Source organism: Manacus candei, unplaced genomic scaffold (genome assembly GCF_025592945.1).
Source record: "Manacus candei isolate 608988 ecotype Guabito, Panama unplaced genomic scaffold, ASM2559294v1 h1tg000003l, whole genome shotgun sequence".
Taxonomy (NCBI): Eukaryota; Metazoa; Chordata; class Aves; order Passeriformes; family Pipridae; genus Manacus; species Manacus candei.
Window position 1 is genome coordinate 11305621 of NW_026138051.1, and position 17467 is coordinate 11323087.

Sequence of the window (17467 nt, forward strand, 5' to 3'; positions counted from 1 at the left end):
GGTGTCCCTTCCCATGGCAGGGGAGTGGGATGAAATGAGCTATGATTAATTGCCCTATTAAGGCAAACCACAAGGACTCCTCACTTCTTTCCAAGTGTTAAGATCCTCAGCACCAACGAGCACCATTGATCTCCCGAACTGTATCACCACAACCTCCTCTAGGTACAAACTAAGGACACATCAGCTATCAAAAGTATTTTGAAAATGTTTGGGTTTTTTTCTTCTCCATTCCTAGAGTTGTCTGGGCCTGCACAGAGCCACCCGCTCTGTTATTTCCGAGAGCGGCAAAGGCTCGGTGTGAACTCAAAGACGATATTCGATGCATTTAAAGGTCAGCGCTGCAGCCCTTACGAGAGAGCCCTGAGAGACACATTTTATACCCTTAAAAACCCCTCATAGCTGTGACTCCGAGCGCGGCCGGAGCGCTGCGCCTGCGCCCTGCGGCCGGGCCCGCCCGCGCTGGGGCCGAGCGGGGAGAGCGGTCCGGAGGCCGGGGATCGGGATCGGGATAGGGATCGGGATCAGGACGGGAACGGGGCCGCCCCCGCACCCCCGGGATGCGGCTTTGCCACTGCGGCCGCCCCAGCGCCCCCGGGCTCGGCAGGGCCGGGGCAGCTCCGTCCTGAGGAGCCGCGGCGGTGAATGGGCGGAGCGGGAGGAGCCGGAGCCGCCGCCGCGATGGCTCAGGAGAAGATGGAGCTGGACCTGGAGCTGCCGCCGGGGAGCGCCGCGGGCCCGGGCGACGGCGGCGGCCTGAGGAGGTCGAACAGCGCCCCGCTGATCCACGGGCTCAGGTGAGGGGCCCGGGGGGCTCCGGGGAGGAGCCCGGGCGGGCTCCGCGCTTGTCCCGGCCGGGCACAGCCCCGGGGATGCTCCGGGGGTGCTCCGCGGCGCCCTGGGGAAAAGTGGGTTCCTGAGCGCTGTCCCGAGCGGGGAAGGGTTTAGGCAAGGCATCCAAGTGTGGAGAGGTGCGAGGAAGTCTAGGGAGACGTGCTGTGGCTTTACTAAAACGCTTTGTTTTCGTGCAGGTCTGCTGCGCGTTGTGTAGCTGAGAAGCAGCACGCTGGTCCGCAGCGTGGAGGTTGTGGCCGTTCTTGTGGATAGAATAACAATCGCGGTGATTTCTGTAATGGCTCGAGTCTGAACAAATTAAATCAATGCCCTGTGTATGATATACAACAGTAAATGCTTTCAGAGCAACCAGGCAGTTTCGGCGAGGAAGGTCATTTCATGGGACCCTGACCTAAGTTTTACATTTAGTGTAAAACAGTGTATCAGATGTCCAGGATTTTTTCTGGACGATACTAATTTTTTCGGTATGTATTACTGGGAGAAAGACAAGGCGTTGTGTGGGCAACTGTGCTTGGATATTGCCATCGGCCTGTGGCAGGTGCTGTTTGCAGGGAGGGTTGGGTGTTTGCCAGGTCTTCAGCTGACAGGACAGAAAGCGGCAGTTCCAGGCAAGGGCCGGGGAAAAAGCTCTCCGTTAGGGAGGGTCTCCTGTGCAGTTTCTGTTTGGGTAAGTTTGTAACTCAAAGTGCTGTTTCTTGTCTCCTGTGGGCTGTTGTGAAGTTGGGAGATGCCCCATCTGCTACATGGTGTGGCTACCATCCAGCTGTAAGGCGGTCCATGTGCTCCTGCTAATACTGTGTCTGCAATTTGGGAGGGAATATCTGCAATAAACTTCATAAAACATATTATATTACATGATAAGCACTTCCTGGTGGTTTGGGTTTTTTTCTTTTTTTTTCCTTCGTGTTTTCTGTAAGGAACTGGATATCAAGTGACAAAGAAATCTCACATCTCTTGTACCAGAATGGTTAACTGTGCCTGACAGTTCCAAGGAAATACTAATTTTTGCCTATTCCATTACGATTTAATGTTAAGTAAACGTAATTGTGGTTCTTTTGCATAATCATCATGAAACAACCCCCATTTTACATTTCAAAGTAGTATGGAAGTGCTGTGTATGGCAGTTCTCCTCAGGGAGGTTTCTGAGCAGGTAAACTAATTGTGTAACTGGGACAAGATGTTTTTATAATCTCAGCCTTTTGTAAGTTGTTTCTTACAAACTGTAAGACCCGTGACTTTTAAAAAACTCAAATTTTTTAATTCAGGGTTTGGGCAGGTAGAAAGATAAGCCTGAGCTCGTGCCTTGAAGCTGTGCATATACTGTATGTTAGGTGTTCATACAAATTAAACTGAAATGCCATTGAACTAATCTGAGGTGGTTGCAGTGGTTTGCCTGTTAGTTTGGAATTTTCCATCAGAATACTGTTTTTGCAAGATTGCAGCTCTTGGCAAGAAACTTCAGTTTTTTCCCAGAATGGCTTTGTTGGGTAAACTGAAACAAAAGCTCTTGCTCTTGTACAGCTTTCTTTTTCTCCTCTGCCTCCTGTTTAACTTCTTCATTAACAGAATTAGTAAGGAACTTGGAGGATGAGTTGCCATAGAGCCAGAGAATAGTTTTAAACAGAATATTTTAAATCATGGAAGTTACCTTTCACAGAACTTTTAAGTCTTGTTTTTGTGCCAAATAAAATTGATTTTTAATAGGAACTGTAGGAGTTTTCTGTGAAAGGTAAGCCTGAGATCTGACCAGCTCTGATGTTTTTGCAAGGGAGGTTAAAGGTAAGGATATTTGTAGGGTTTTTTCTCTTCCTCTCTGCTGGTTAGCACTGAGTATTGGACTCAGCCTATGGAAATGTGGTGCAGAATCGTTCCAACCTGTTTTCTTGACTCAGGCTCTGGATCTCAGGATGTGCTGTTTGTGTTGTGTTTGCATGCCAACCAGTACACTTACACTGAAAAGAATTTGTAGCTGTTGGCCTCAGTCAGTAAATCTCATCTCTAAACATCATGTCATGGATCCCTTCAATTTCTCCAGTTCCACCTCCTGTCAAATGGTAACAAATAATGTCTCGTGGGTGTGAGCTGAATGAAACTTCTGGGAAAATTGTAAATGATGTCTGGTCCTGTCTACTCGATGCTTTAGAGAAGGAGAGTCAATGCATTTTTCTTGGCAAAAAGTACAGTGCTTATGCCAATTGTGGTTGGCTTTTATTTCACAGTATAAGCTTTGTTTGTTTTTTATTTACAGCTAGATAAAATCTGTCTAAAACATATGTGTCTAACTGGTGTGTTTTAAACCGGAGGATTCTGATAATAATGTGTCTTAAAAGTGCATTATGATTATCAGTCCTTAGAACAAGGTCACTGTGATCAGGTTACTTTTAAGAAATGATATTTGTGGGGGGCTTTTTTTCATCCCAAGTTATTAGCTGAAACAAAAAGATACAACCCATTGAATTCTTGTAATTTGGATATATTTACAGTCTTACATTTGGATCTGTTCACCTGTGCAGTTCCTCACTGATATTTGAACATGGGGATTATAGGATTGTGGCTCAGAATTTTTATTCTAGCAACCATAAAAGTTACCTAATTTCTGCAGTTGCATTCATTAAGTGCTGATCATTGGCTGTTGATAACACTAGTGATGACATGACCAGTGAAATTTGCTGTAGGAATCAATGGAACTAAAGTTTCCTTGAGAAAGGAACTCATTTTGTATAAAATAAGTAATTGTACACTATTTCACTGAATGCTGTGGGGCTTTAAAAACTGATTTCACTGTATATTTAATTTAACTTTTCCTGGAAAAAAGTTTAGAACTTATTAAATGTCATAGTGGTAAGATGTATCACGATACTGTATTTTTAAATTCTATTTTGCCTATGGGATTGAAGCTGGTTTCAGTTACAAGCCATTTATACATTTGTTCTGTTGAATGACATTCAAAGCAGTGTACAAACTGCAGCCATTCCAAACATCAGAAATTCCCACAGAAATGAGCAGTCTAAACAATTTTTCAGTTGTTCTACAGACTCAATATGATTAATTAAAATCATTAATTGAAGTAGCTGGGAACTGGAGGATGAACAATTTGATTTACACTCTCTGCCAACAAGCTATAAGAGTTCTTACACCTGTCTCTGGAGTGCTTTGTCTTGACATGACAGCTGTCATAGCATTGGAAACTGAGCTTATATTAAGAGGTACTTTTTGATAGGGAGGAAATGGCTTTTGCATTTGACAAATGTTTCTTTTCACAGCGATAATTCACAGGTGTTCCAGGCCAACGTCTTGCGAACCCGCAGGAACAGCACCACGGTCATGAATCGGCACAGCCCGGTAAGAGAACTGTCAGACCAACCCCACTCTGTGCAAAGCAGAAGTGTGCAAACAGCAGTAAACAAAATTAGATTGCGGTCTGTGAAGCTAACACCACGTGCTTTCAGAAACAAGGCTCTGGACTGTGACATTAACACACCGTAGCCAGACCATACTTGTCATTGGGATCATAACTTTGCTTATAAAATGCAAGCAGATGCTCTAGGATAGAGTAAGAAAGGTAGTTTGCAATGAAAACTAATTACATAGCTGTACTGTTGATCAGTAATCTGTGTTAATGATTTCTGATGCTTAAGGAAAAAAGGGCAGTGATGCTCTGATCTCTTAAATAGTCTTTTATATAGAAATGACAGAATAGACTGTTCTAATTCACAACTGCAATAACAAGTTAGAACTGGCTGATAGGACATTAATCTCAAGACTCCCAGAATGAATGATACCGTGTCTCTGAGACATTCATTTGTGATTTCAGCTTTTGTCAGACTTCTGGTGTTACAGCTCCTCAGATCTGAATTTTTAAAATACTAATCTAAACCCATGGTGCTTCAACCCAGACAAAATGCTGCGTATTTTGTGTTTTAGTATCATGCAGAGTTTTGGTAGAAGGGTGTAATTTTGACTGATTTAGAACACCTGTACATGATCGCAGCAAGTTCACTTATGGGCTGGCTCTTCTGGCTGCCCCAATAGATGTTCCAGTCTTCTGGACCGAACCAGTGTTCCCACCTTCATGGGATGATGTTCTTGACCCTTCCCCTGTCATTAAAAAGTGTCCTGAAAGTTAACTTTCTTCTTCACTCCCAGCTGACCAGGTGCTGACAAAATACAGTTGAAATTTTACTTATGCCCCATTGACTGCTAGATCAGTGCCTTGTCTGCTTTGAGATATTCCATGGAGTTATGGTCTGGTTTGTGGTATTGTTGAAGATTGCAAAGAGGATGGAATTGGAAATGAGCCTTGGGATTCTCATCCTTATGTGATCTTAAACCAGGATCATCCTCAGATAAATCACTTTGTGAAAATAATTAAACTTTCAGCACTAAGGACCCTAAGCAACCTCCCCTGGTATTCCTGCTGTAGCAAGGAAGTACATGTAGTTTTATGATGTTAGAGACATTCTAAGGAGTTAGATCACATCTAATTTGGTAAACTAAATTTTACGTTAAGTAAGTGATAAAGGTACTTCAAAACCCTTAATTAACCTAAATAACCCTAAATTAACCCTGTGTTAATTTAGTATTTTAAGTACAGATAAAGTTTTATGTTTTGTAAACTTTGTGGAAGAAAGTTGATTAGTACTTATCTACTCTGTGTTCACTGTCATAGGAGCAGTGGGAGTTGCTAAAATCTCTGAAAACTGGAGGTCATACTCCATCAACTGCATCTTCAGGACTGTGATGGCCATCCCAGTTGCTCAACGGGTTCTAAAATCTATTTTTTGAGTAGCTTCCCCAAGTCTCTGACTCCAACTGTTTTATAATGATGTCTGCAAGGGGCTTCCCTGCCATTTGGGCTAAGGCTTGATCTGCAGTTTTCTGACACTACGAGGAAGGATCAACTAGGCTCAGTATCTGTTGTTTATTTCCTTCCAGGAGATATCAGTGGCACTGGGGAGTAAATGTTTTGGTGTTCTTTTTGTTTTGTGTGGTTGGGGGTTTTGTTTTGTTGTTTAAGCAAAGTGGTTGTTTAGTCCGTTGTTAGATGTTTAGGTGCTGTTTCAGCAAAAGCTGTTTTTAAAATTTGTTTCTAATTTTTGTTGTTTTTCTAAACTCTCTGTGAGTTCCTTGCTGGGGTTCAGTGTGGCCCCACAAGTGGCTGTGCTGGCAGGAGGCAGAGGGCACTGCAGGGCAGGGCAGAGGGGCCAGGGCAGTCGCTGCTCACTTTGCCCGTGGTGCCTCCAGACTGGCACTTCTGAAACTTTACCTGCAGTGGAAAACAGCATCTGACACACTGGAGAAGGGGGGAAGGTGTTTCTCTTCCCCTGTAGTAGTCTAATAGTTTGTAACGTTTTTATTAACTTTGTGCTCTCTTAAAACATTGGGGATTTGAGTAACATAATTTTAACAGTTCCATCTGTTTAGCAGATATCCTTTAAAAGTGACTATGGTGTCTTTTCACAACAATGAAATCAAAGGATACAAACAGACCAGAAGTGAGTTTTAAATGTTAACAAAGCGAGGATGATGACTTGTTGGAAACAAGGTGTGGGATCCTCAGAGTTAAGTCAGTGCATTAGACCCTGCAGAGGAACACTTAACTGCCTTTTTATAATTTTCATTTTACACCACAAGCCACAGGTTTTGTACATATTCTGTTAATGTCAAACCTTAAACTATGTGGATCACAGTCATAAAATTAGAATATAATGAGTGGAACAAATGCATTTCTACTGTGGAATGACAGAGTGAATAGGCAGGAATGCACTATTGTCCAAATCCTTCTCTCTGTGTGAGAATCAAGGTCAACTCAAGGTCTACATTGGCTAGTGCAGCTTGGAAGAATTTTTATTAGGTGTAGAGGATTTTTGGGAGCCCAGTATAATAGCAAAGCTGACCTAAACTGGACTTAAAAAGTAGCCAGTCAGGATATTATAGCTGTAAGACTTTAGTACTATATATATTATGATGACTAAATTCTAGGACAAACATTAGACATCCCCTGTGTGAGTCTGATAGGCTGAATTTTTTTGAGAAAAGAAGGGTGTGATGTCTTGATGTCTTGTTTTTTTAGAAGGAAGATTCTGGATATATGAAGCATTAATTGTTTGTGATAACTTACCATGACTGTGTCAGAAGCAAAATCTTTGTATTCTCTGTGGCACTGATTAGAAGATGGTGCAGTAACAGTTAACTGAATGTTTGTTGGTTCTCCAGCTTTAGCTTTGTGAAAGGGCTGAAGCCTTTTACTGAATAAAGTGTATAAACACTCATAATAATGCAAACCTTTCCTTCTGAACATGCCCATTTTTGAAAAGACACCTTATTTTTTGGAAGGATTTTCATCTTACAGAGAAGTTAAACCTCTCTCTATTCACAGCTTTAGCTTAGAATTTTTGTTCCCTGAATGGCTATGACAAAAATCAACTGAAGGTTGACAGTTTGAGGGATGGGAAATATATGAAAGAAAATTATATTTTGAGAAAATAATCACTTTAAATTATTCGGTATTGAGTGTTCAGTTTTAAATCATAGTGTTCCAGTGGGATCTTGATGCAAAACTGTCAACATTAACAGAGGACCATTTTTAGTGGCGTCTTCTCTGATTTCACCCAAATTGGTGAAGCTCTTGAGAAACCATAAAGAAAGTGTTTAACTCTTTGTTAGCCTTCTCATAGCTGATTTTTTTCACCTGTCAAAGTACTCATTTATAGGCGGACAACAATCCAGGAACCTTTTTGTACAATGTGTTGTTTTGGCTTTGTATTTTTAAAGGATCTGTTGGGGAGCTTTCTGGCTCACTTAAATGAAAATAAATATTCTGAATCACATAAAGGAAAATATTTATGCCAACATATATACTAAGGGTGACAGGGTGTTAGTGAAAAGCAGCCCCATTCTGCAGAGAAGGCTGTCAGTTCTAGTTGCCTGGAAATGGAATGGAAGCCAGGCTGATACTAATTAGCATCTGTGAGCATACCAAGCAGCACAATGTGGAGATACATATTAACGTGTTCTTGCAAGTAAATAACATAGTTTAGATATACTAAGAACGTTATAAGGGATTTTTTTTAATTACTTTTTTTGTAGTTTGGGGTAGCCCTAGAGAGTGATTCCTGATGTTCCTGCTGCACCTTTCCCTCCCTTCTGCTGTACTTTCAGCTGTCTGTGACTTTGTTTTGCAGTTTGTGCCATCGTCTCCTATCCGTATTCCCAGCAGCCGCCTGCATCAAATCAAACAGGTAACCACAGAGCCTGATCTTTTTTAAATTTAAGGTTTTTATAGGTGGTTGTGTTTTTTGCAGTTGATGTGTAATGTTCTTCAAGTGGCTGTAGATTTTATTTTCAAAAGGCCTACCCTGCTCCATGTTTCACGAAGCAGAATGCATCTTACAGCGAGAAGAGGATTTGAGCAGAGAGAGGAATCTTAAAATGGACATTTTACTTTAATGTAAGCTCTTAGGGTAAAGTTTCACCAAGTTTTTGGCAGCAGTACCAGCATAAATATTCAGGGCCAATAACAAAGTGTTCCTTAACTTGTGTTGGCTCAAGACTTTTGTGCAGCCAGAAAACGAGCAGGATAAGGAAGCACTCTGGCTAAAAAATAGTTTGTGCTCTTCTTACTGGGCTATTTTTCATCTGTATAATTTTCTTATCCAGATCCCTGTGCTTGTGCTGTCACAGCATGAACGGAGGGGGAAGGGCACTAGAGCAAACACGTAGGGAGGGGGTGGTGTGGGGAATATCTGAGCAGGCTCAAATAGCTCTGCTCCCAGCCAGCAACCGCAGTCTGAAGACTCCAGCTTTAAAATCAACAAGCTCAAGCTCTTGTGGCTCCTTCATTTTATATCTCCACTTTTTGACAGTAGAATGTTTATAAAAATGGCTTGAAGATGTTTGATTTTTTTTTTAATTTTTTTTTCTTAGCTTGCTAGTTTTCAATGGCTAGGCTTGATTTTTACAGGGTGAAAAGTTAAGAAAATTATTTAATGCTTCAGACAGCATTTTTAGGGTATACTGTCTGAGGTAGTGGAAAGCACTTCTGTTTCCCACCTCAGATATTTAAGGTACTTGCACAGTAAGCCTGAAGAAAATAACTGCTTGCTTTCATTATGTAAATAATTTACAGGCTTAAAGAGACTCTGAAGCACTTGGGTCAGTTGTAGAGCTGTTTTTATCAATATAAAAAAGCTTAGGATTAATATGTAAATATCATAGAATCATAAATTAGTTTGGGTGGAAAGGACCTTTAAAGGTCATCTGGTCCAACCCCCTTTGCAATGAGCAGGGAGATATAATGAGAAATGCTGAGAGCAAAGGAATGAACTGCTGTAGCTCTGCTGTATTACATGAAGTAAAGTTTGATAATTCAGTTTTTTGGAAAATACTTTGGCATTCCTATTTGTTAAAGCAAACAGTGTAATTTCTTAATGTGTGTTTGATCGTTAAATTCACAAGTTGGAATTAATTCCATGTCCTGTGTACTTAGTGAGAACCTTGTGATTTACTTCTGATCTCTTTCAAATCTGAGCAAATTACCAGACAGGTGAATTACCTCAGACTCTTCCTTCTTATGATGAAGATTGTGAAGATGTTTAGTTGAACCTTTACTCTTAAACTGGACTGAATTAGAGAATCTACTCATTCACTCAACAGACTGGGTGGCATTCAGTTAATTTTAAGGAAGGCTGTTCTACCTAAGAGGAGATTGAGTCAAGTTTGAATTTGGTGTTAATGTTTAGTTTAATTTTACATATTTGAGCCATTTTAATAATATTTTATGGAGATTTTTTTTTTTTTTAGAAAAAAACCCTCACTAAATCCCAAATTCATTGTGTGCAATGCAGTGTATTGCAAATGAGATGCTGACAAGTGTCTAGTTAGTCACTAATCCATAGAATAAGGTATGAATCCAGCCATGCTTTTGAGGATTATATGTACCAGTGTCGACTTTGTGAAATGGCATTATGCAAGACTGCATAAAGAGGCTCTAGCATGTGCAGAATTTTTGGTTCATATTATTATTATTCAGTTTCGTAACTAGCTCTTGGGTAGTAATGAAAATAAAGCTGCTTGGGAAACAACGAGCTCACCTAAGCACTTGGTATGTGATGATCTCTCTTGCTACATCTTTCTCATCCTCTCTTCACTCCTTTTCTTGTAGTGAGAACGTTAAGTTATTGTTGCTTAAGGGAGTTGAATTAAATTTTCCGCGTGACAAAGTGAAACGAAACCACAGCTTTTCTGATCTTCTGCAGCAAAGGGCTTTTTTTGATCTTATTTTTTCATCTGCTGATCTTTTAGGAAGAAGGGATGAATCTGCTGAACAGAGAAACAGTTCGTGAAAGGTGAGCACTAAGGCAAACTAGAACAGTTACCTCAACTGTCTGTGGGCCCGGGACAATACATTTCTTTTCTTCTTTATAGAGAAGTGCAAGTAGCAATGCAGATGAGCCACTCATGGGAGGAGAGCTTGAGCCTGGTAATGCATTCATGCTTTAATTTGTGTTTCTATCATCAGTATCAGGACACTAGAGATTCTCTCATGTCAACATTTTCTTTGATAGTTTGACCTACAATTAAGGTGTTAGCATAGCACTGCTTTTGATCAGCAATTTTTCACACTAACAAGGCATAGAATTATCAGTTGTTCAAGGCACACGTGGGTTCCTTGGGCTGGTATATCAGAAGGAAATTGCATGGATGTCTGCCTGGTCAAATTTTCTTCCATGTTCTGATACCATGTAATATTTAAGGCTTTTTTATTGTTAAACATAAGCTCATAAATGGCTACCTAAAAATTATTGATATGATGGAGGATAACTTTGGAATTTCACACCAGTCAATCCTTTTTATGTTAAGGTACCTGCTCATAAGATTAATTATATGTACTATTTACTATTTACATATTTACAGAGTGACAATGATTTTGAAAAATCGCTATCACCAAAGCAAGTAGACTTTGTTCCAGTTTCTCCAGCTCCTTCACCTACAAGAGGAATAGGGAAGGTGAGCAAAATGTGCTAATAATGGTGTTATCTTGAGTAGTGCTAAATAAATTCAGCCAAATTAGTAGCAAAAGATTAAGCCACCTGCTCCTTTCTACCTCAGCTGCAAACAAGAAACTAGAGAGTAAATAAAACCCCCTGAAACCCCAAACCAGAAAATACCAGCACATACTAGCAGCTGCACAGCTTGTGGATGTGAATTTCTGTGGAGTGTTCAGCTATTAATCTGTAGCTAACAAAAAATAAGTAAGTCTGTTTAACCAGAGTATGGTGAAATAAATATGCATGAAAATGGAATCTGTCCAACTTTTATATTTTTTTCCTCAGTAGCAGAAGGTGGTGTCTCACTATCAGCAGCCTCAGTGACTGGTTGCTGAAATTGATACTGGGTTGTTTATTTCTCTGCATCAGCATCACTTGGTACCACAGGGGAGTGACACAGACTTTATAAGTAAATAACACGACCTGTTTTCCTCTCAGCAATGTTTCTCACCATCCCTGCAAAGTCTGGTCAGTAGCAGTGGATTGCCTCCAAGTCCCAGCCCAAGTCCAACAAGGAGATTTTCAAGGTAAGTACAAGATCACATCAATGATGAGACACCAGCATAACTTGTTCACAGTAGATGTTTGAAATACCAGAATTTGTTATATTCATCATTGATTTCTGAGCACAAATACAAATTTTTATACTGCCGTAAACTTTAGATTTTACGGTGCTGTAAAACATTTGTCAGAATCCTCATGTCACAACATTGGGCAAGTGGGCTGCATTGTGGCATCTGTCTGCTCAGTGTAGTTTCTATTGTGCTCTCAATACATCTTAAGTAATTGAATTCTTGGGGGAAGAAAACTCAAACAGATTTAGGGTTTGTTACTCTTTCTGGGTTTTAGTTGCACTGGGTGTTGTTTTGAGTGATGTGGGCTTATAATTAAATTTTAGTAGGCCTTAACTGTTCAGCAAAGCACTGCCTGTCAATTGAGATGTGGTCAGTGCCTGCATGTGAGGTTTTAGACTGCCCCAGTTGTGAAATAATGTGATTAAACTTTTGCTATTCAGGTCTGTGCTTCCTGGTCTTTTTTCAGGGAGGAAAAAAAAGAACTTGTTCTGGATAAGCTATTTTAATGCCTATTTTCTTAGTATTTTTCACTTAGTAGTTTGTTTTCTGAGTATCTTTTGATTCTTCATATGTTTTCAAACTTCTTTTTTTTAAATGATGATCTCAGAATAGCAAATGCCTTCTTTTAGCAGGAGAAGCCAGAGTCCAATTAACTGCATTCGACCAAGTGTTCTTGGATCAATAAAAAGAAAAGGTACAGTATTTAGGTTTGGTTATTATAATAGGCCAACTTGTTAGTTATATAATGATTCATATAGCTTTCTTCACAATTCTGTTCATTGGCTGATACTTCAAAAAGTGACTAGAAATAGAAGGTATTACAGATGATAAAACATCTTTATTCCATAAAGCTAATAGTTGTTCTGGTCTAATGCTTCTCTATCTTCCCACATTTTTCTTCAAGTTTAACTTCTGGCTATTTTATTGCATCTGTTTTTACATCTTCCTGCTTCACCTTCGTTACAGAACATTTCTGGCTCTGAGACAACTTCTAAAATACTTTTATCTGAGTTCTGTCATAACCTATTTAAACATAGATCTCTCCTTTCTTGTTCTGGAGTATTTGGAAATCAAAGTCAATGTAAAAGTGTTTTGATAATCCTGGACCTTGTTCTTTTTCATTCTTCTCAGCTTCTCTGCTCTGGTGGAGCTGGTCAGTGAACTGATAGCTGGATAAACCAAAACAAAAAGATTTTTCTTCACTACTGAAGAATAAATGTCTGATATATAAACCCCAGATAATAACTCACTAAATACTGAAGCTGGGACTAAAATGTTTTGAAGAAATAGGCAGTGTTTCAGCATCTAAATTCTATGGTTTAAATATAAAGGAATCTATTGTAATAAGTTTGAACCTGTATTCAGTTTGCTCTGTAGAAGTACATTGAAAGCAGATTTTAGTTTGAATGAGTAGTAATTTTTATCATTCCTTATCTCTTCCCAAAGGTGTGACAGAGATGGAAGATCATCCCAAAAGATTATTCCAAGGATCCACCAACATGCTTACCCCTGAAGCTGCACATCAGGCAGACCTTGGGGGATGGTAAATGCTGTGTTATTCATTGTCCCTCTCAGCAGCAGCATACCAGTCTTTTTTTCTTCTAGCAATGATTATACTTGAAATTGGTTTTGTTTGTTTGTTTTTAGTACAGACATCTCAAAACTTTACAACACTGAAATTGTCACAATAAACAGGCAGCAATATTCACTATAATTTTACAGTGTCTAGGCCTGACTGATAACATGCTTCCCCTATGTGGGAGTTGACCATGTTTAGGAAAAGACACCTCATGGCTGGCAGTTTTTGTAGTCCAGTTTCAAGATGCAATCAAACATGAGTGCTGATGCTTTTGGGTGGATGGGGTTTTGTTTTTTTTCCCTTGCTCTTAGTCACAGAGGAACATGAGTCTGTCTGACCCTCCCTGCTGGGAGGAGATAAAAAGTACTTTGTTAGAAATCGTAATGACTCGAAATAGCAAGGGATTTTGATCTAGTGTTTTAGTCAAGAGGTTAATAATACACAGGGTGTGCCCACACAGCTATCAAGAGAGGGTTGTTCACGGTACTTTTGTCCTTTTTGCCTCTCAGCTGATGTACAAACTGTGCACAAGCTTTGAGCACACTGCAGTAGCAGTAGCAAAATAGATGTTTTAAAGGTACTTCAAAAACATACCCTTTTTGCACACCCTGTTCACAGTAGGCATAGCAGTGTGGATTCAATTGCTTCATCTTGGTTTAGGAGATGATAATTTTTAAAAAATCACTTTGCTGCTGTCACTGATGGTAGATCACTATAGTTACGAATTTGTGTCCTGTGAGATCTGCAGTACAGTGGAGTCTGTGCAGTTTATTATTGTTGTCTCTCCTGGCAGAAAAGACCCCTGGCTGTGTGCTGGTTCAAGGCCCTGGGGATGGGGTAAAGCTGGCAGGGGATTGCTCAGCCCAGGTCTTATAATCTGTGCCCCATTTCTGGGTGAGCAAAGGGAGAAACGGGCAGAGCGTTCCATGTCTGTCTGGAAGTGACTGCAGGGTGTGGGGTTGCAGATGGATCTCAGATCATGGGGCTTTACTGCTCCTTCAGAGATGTGTATGTGTGTGTTTGAAAGGGCTTTATAATGAGTGGAGCTGGTATTGGGACTCCCCAGTGCCTCGTTTCTCACGTCCTGATGTTGCTCTGTTTTCAGTCTGTCCCCACACGCCCTCGATGACAACAGGAGCAGTGCCGGCTCCTCCTGTGACTCCCCAGCAGAAGTTGGCACCAGCACAGACTCTCCAGTCTCGCTCTCTGACTCCAGATCCCCCTTTTTACCAGTAGATCTTACAACCAAGTTACCCATGAACTGAGGAGCAGGAGTCTGCTGATGGACACAGGAAACGGGCTGGATATCACCAAGACTTTCTGTTGTGTGTAACCGATTCTGTTCCTCATAGGAACTTCCAGGAATGTCATTATTTCTAGAAAACTTCCAGAGTAGTTCCTTGAGGAGGAATTCATGTTTCTAGTGATTTGTATGACATTTACTAAATTAACAGCAAGGATTTGGGTTGCAGACCCATTGGATGTTCACATCAACCAGCAAGATGTGGATTTGCCATGGATATTGTCTCCTTGGTATGAGTTACAAAGGCTGGATGTGCATCCTGCTTGTGGAAGACTTGGCTTGCCAGCAGCCAGTGTCCTCCCTCATATAATGTGGTGCTTGTGTAGGAGCAGATAACTGTCACATTTGTCCTCAGTCTGAAACCAATGAATCAGCTTACTAATTGTTTTTATTCTCAGAGTGTTAGATATTTATATTTTTTAGTTCTTCATATGTAAGGGGGAATACTGGGGTGGGGGGGAATTGTTATGATTGGCTCTTAATCAATCCTATGTTCCGATGGATGTCCAAAGAAGAAGTTGGTGAATTGTCAACTTAAATTTATATGTTGGATTTTATATGACTGCTGTTTTGACTAAATCTAAATTAGGTGTGGAACATTCTTCTGGGGTTTTGTATTATTTTCTTCCCCATTTAGATGATGTATTGCAGTGGTAGATGCTCTGTTAAAGGTCTTTTAATAGGGAAAAGTAGTGGTAATATTTGGAACAAAACATTAAATCCTGAGGCTTTAGTATTTAGTACTTCAGAAATGCGTTATTTTAACAGTCAGTATTTGTCCTCATATATGACTTGTGTTGGACAGATACAGTGAGAAATCTTGAATGTCTTTTTACAGGCTGAGGAGATCAAACCTGTTTAATCTGTGTTTAATCTCCTGATGTTACTTTGTCAAACAATGACATCAAGTCCTTTCTGCTGTTGAAAACTTCAGATGCTAATTGGAAGCTAGAATCTGGTAATCTGAGATGTTTGAAAAGTCAATGTGTTGAGGCATCTTGATCTCAACTCTGAGATTTCCCAAACAGGAGGAAAAATATGCAGGCCCCCCTATAGACAGCTGTCTATAGAGATCTTCCAGTGGCAACCACATTTGGGTTTTGGGCTCCTGCTGTGCATCCAAACTTCCCCAGCTGAGTCCCCATTTGTACGTGTCTGTGCTATGTGGTTCCAAACCTTCTCTTCCGAGAGGTTTATAATGAAGCAAAACGTTTTATTTTTAAACACTAAATCTTTGTAGCGTGTCATAAAGCAAGAAAAGTATGGAAACGTCCTCAAGTAGGAGAAAAACCTGCCCTGAACTCTGCTGTGAAAGATTCACATGGGTGAAGCTTTGATTGACAGCAGCCATCCAAAGCAGAAGTGGATGACTTGGAGCGCAAAGACCCGGCGACCTGAGGGCCAATGACCCGTCTCCCTGTGTCCTTATTGTAGAGAGAAAATAGAATGTATTTAATAGTCTGATGCTGTTCTAGGAAGATACGACATGGTTTACTTCTGATATCATTCCTCTTAAATTATTGTAATGTACCCTTGCTGGTTGCAGTTCCTCTCTGAGTCCAGCTGCCCTTTGTGCCCGTGCAGACGGACACGTGAGGGTTGGTGTCTGTTTGTCTGACAAGGCAAAGTTTGGTTTTGCAATTTCAGGTATGTGCCAAAGAGTTGCTGTGCATTCACTCTTCTGTGGTGAGAGCAAGACTCTTTTTTTAAAAAATCTTGCTTATTTCTTAAGAATGAACCTCCTGGTGTCTCTTAGAGTCTTTGTTAAAAGATTCATCAGTGGAGGGGTTTCATAGCTGCGTGTGGGTCAACTTGTCTCTTCTCTGTTGAATATTTATGCTATTTTTCAAATAAGTGCCAATAAATGGAAAAGTAAATGTGTTTTACTGTTTCTGCACTTTGTTAGATAACCATATTCTTTTTTGTTCATCTGGGATTAAATGCTTTCTTTTAAAATCAGAATATCTGTTGTAATTTACTTCCACCCAATCTAGTTTACATTTAAGTTTGCCTTAAAATCTGCAGCAGACTTACGTGTTTTCCTAGTGCCATGCTGTCTTACAGGTCTGTCACAACCCTTGGGATAAAGGAGAATAAACCCAAACATTTTGAAAATACTTCAATAGCTACACCTGTCCTGAGTTTATACCTAGAGGAAGTTATGGTGAAGTCCTTTGGAAGACAAAAGCTACTCTGCTGGAAAATACTGAGGGTCTTAACTCTTGGGAGGAAGTGGGGAGTCTGTGGTTTGCCTTAGTAGGGCAGTTAATTATAGAATCACAGAATGATTTGGGTTGGAAGGGACCTTAAAGATCATCTCATTCCAACCCTGTGCCATGGGCAGGAACACCTTCCACTGGACCAGGTTGCTCAGAGCCCCATCCAACCTGGGCTCGAACACTTCCAGGGATGGAGAGTCCACACCTCTCTGGGCCAATTAATGTTGTTGGAGAGAAATAGTTATTTATTTGCATCCATTCCTTTCTCTGCTTTTGCAAAACAGAAGTTGCTTTGAACTTATGGAAAAACATCTCAATGTTTTGATTCCACGTCAAGAAGCTGCAGTTTGTGCCATGGAGTCAGGAGACATGTATAGGGGTTTTTTTCCCATTGAAATTAAATGTTAAATTTTTAAAATAAATTATCCTGCAAGATATGTATCTGAATTCAGGGAATCAGGGTGTCATACAATGTGCATAATCAACCCAGTACTCAAGTAGTAACTCATGCTGTTGGTATTGCCTCTGTTTTAGTAACTCCTCATTTCCTCATGACCAATGAATGCCAAAGCTTTGCTTGAATCTGTGTCACTGTCATAGGGCTGTTGCATGTGGTGTCCCTCAACTGAGCTGAGTTTGTGACAAGTGTCTGTGCTTTTGTCTTCTTCTGAGAAGAAATGAGCAACTTTCTCAACTCGGGCCATATTGAAAGTATTGCGATCATATATATATAAAATTATATAATTATATATAAATTTCTTTATTCTGCAGCCCTTTTGGGGCACACAACTGCTTCTCTCTGGGATTCTGCCACTAATGGCCCCTTCCAAAGTCACACCTGTGTTTGGCACTTGATTGCTCTGGTTGAAAACTGTCCTGTAGGATTTGTT

General features: G+C 40.4%; 1 protein-coding gene across 3 annotated transcripts; it reads left to right on the top strand.

The window, feature by feature from the left end:
- The first annotated feature begins 457 nt into the window (after window positions 1-457).
- On the top strand, window positions 458-16239 carry LOC127469945 (P2R1A-PPP2R2A-interacting phosphatase regulator 1). 3 transcript variants are annotated; one of them, XM_051784882.1, is made up of 10 exons: window positions 458-794; window positions 4116-4194; window positions 8037-8093; window positions 10156-10199; window positions 10279-10333; window positions 10768-10860; window positions 11340-11428; window positions 12109-12170; window positions 12923-13019; window positions 14161-16239. In XM_051784882.1, the coding sequence occupies exons 1-10, from the start codon at window positions 643-645 to the stop codon at window positions 14318-14320; spliced, it is 888 nt and encodes a 295-aa protein (XP_051640842.1). In that variant the 5' UTR covers window positions 458-642; the 3' UTR covers window positions 14321-16239. The 3 variants fall into 3 exon arrangements, with proteins under 3 accessions (XP_051640842.1, XP_051640832.1, XP_051640851.1); XM_051784872.1 differs by having other exon boundaries at window positions 459-794; window positions 12106-12170; XM_051784891.1 differs by lacking the exon at window positions 458-794 and adding an exon at window positions 1296-1316 and having other exon boundaries at window positions 7942-8093; window positions 12106-12170.
- Window positions 16240-17467: the final 1228 nt, after the last annotated feature.

Coding starts and splice junctions, on each gene's coding strand:
- LOC127469945 (XM_051784872.1), top strand. CDS start 643: ATGGGCGGAGCGGGAGGAGCCGGAGCCGCCGCCGCGATGGCTCAGGAG. Junction 10,334..10,767: donor GGGAGGAGAGCTTGAGCCTG/GTAATGCATTCA, acceptor ACATATTTACAG/AGTGACAATGATTTTGAAAA. Junction 12,171..12,922: donor TGGATCAATAAAAAGAAAAG/GTACAGTATTTA, acceptor CTCTTCCCAAAG/GTGTGACAGAGATGGAAGAT.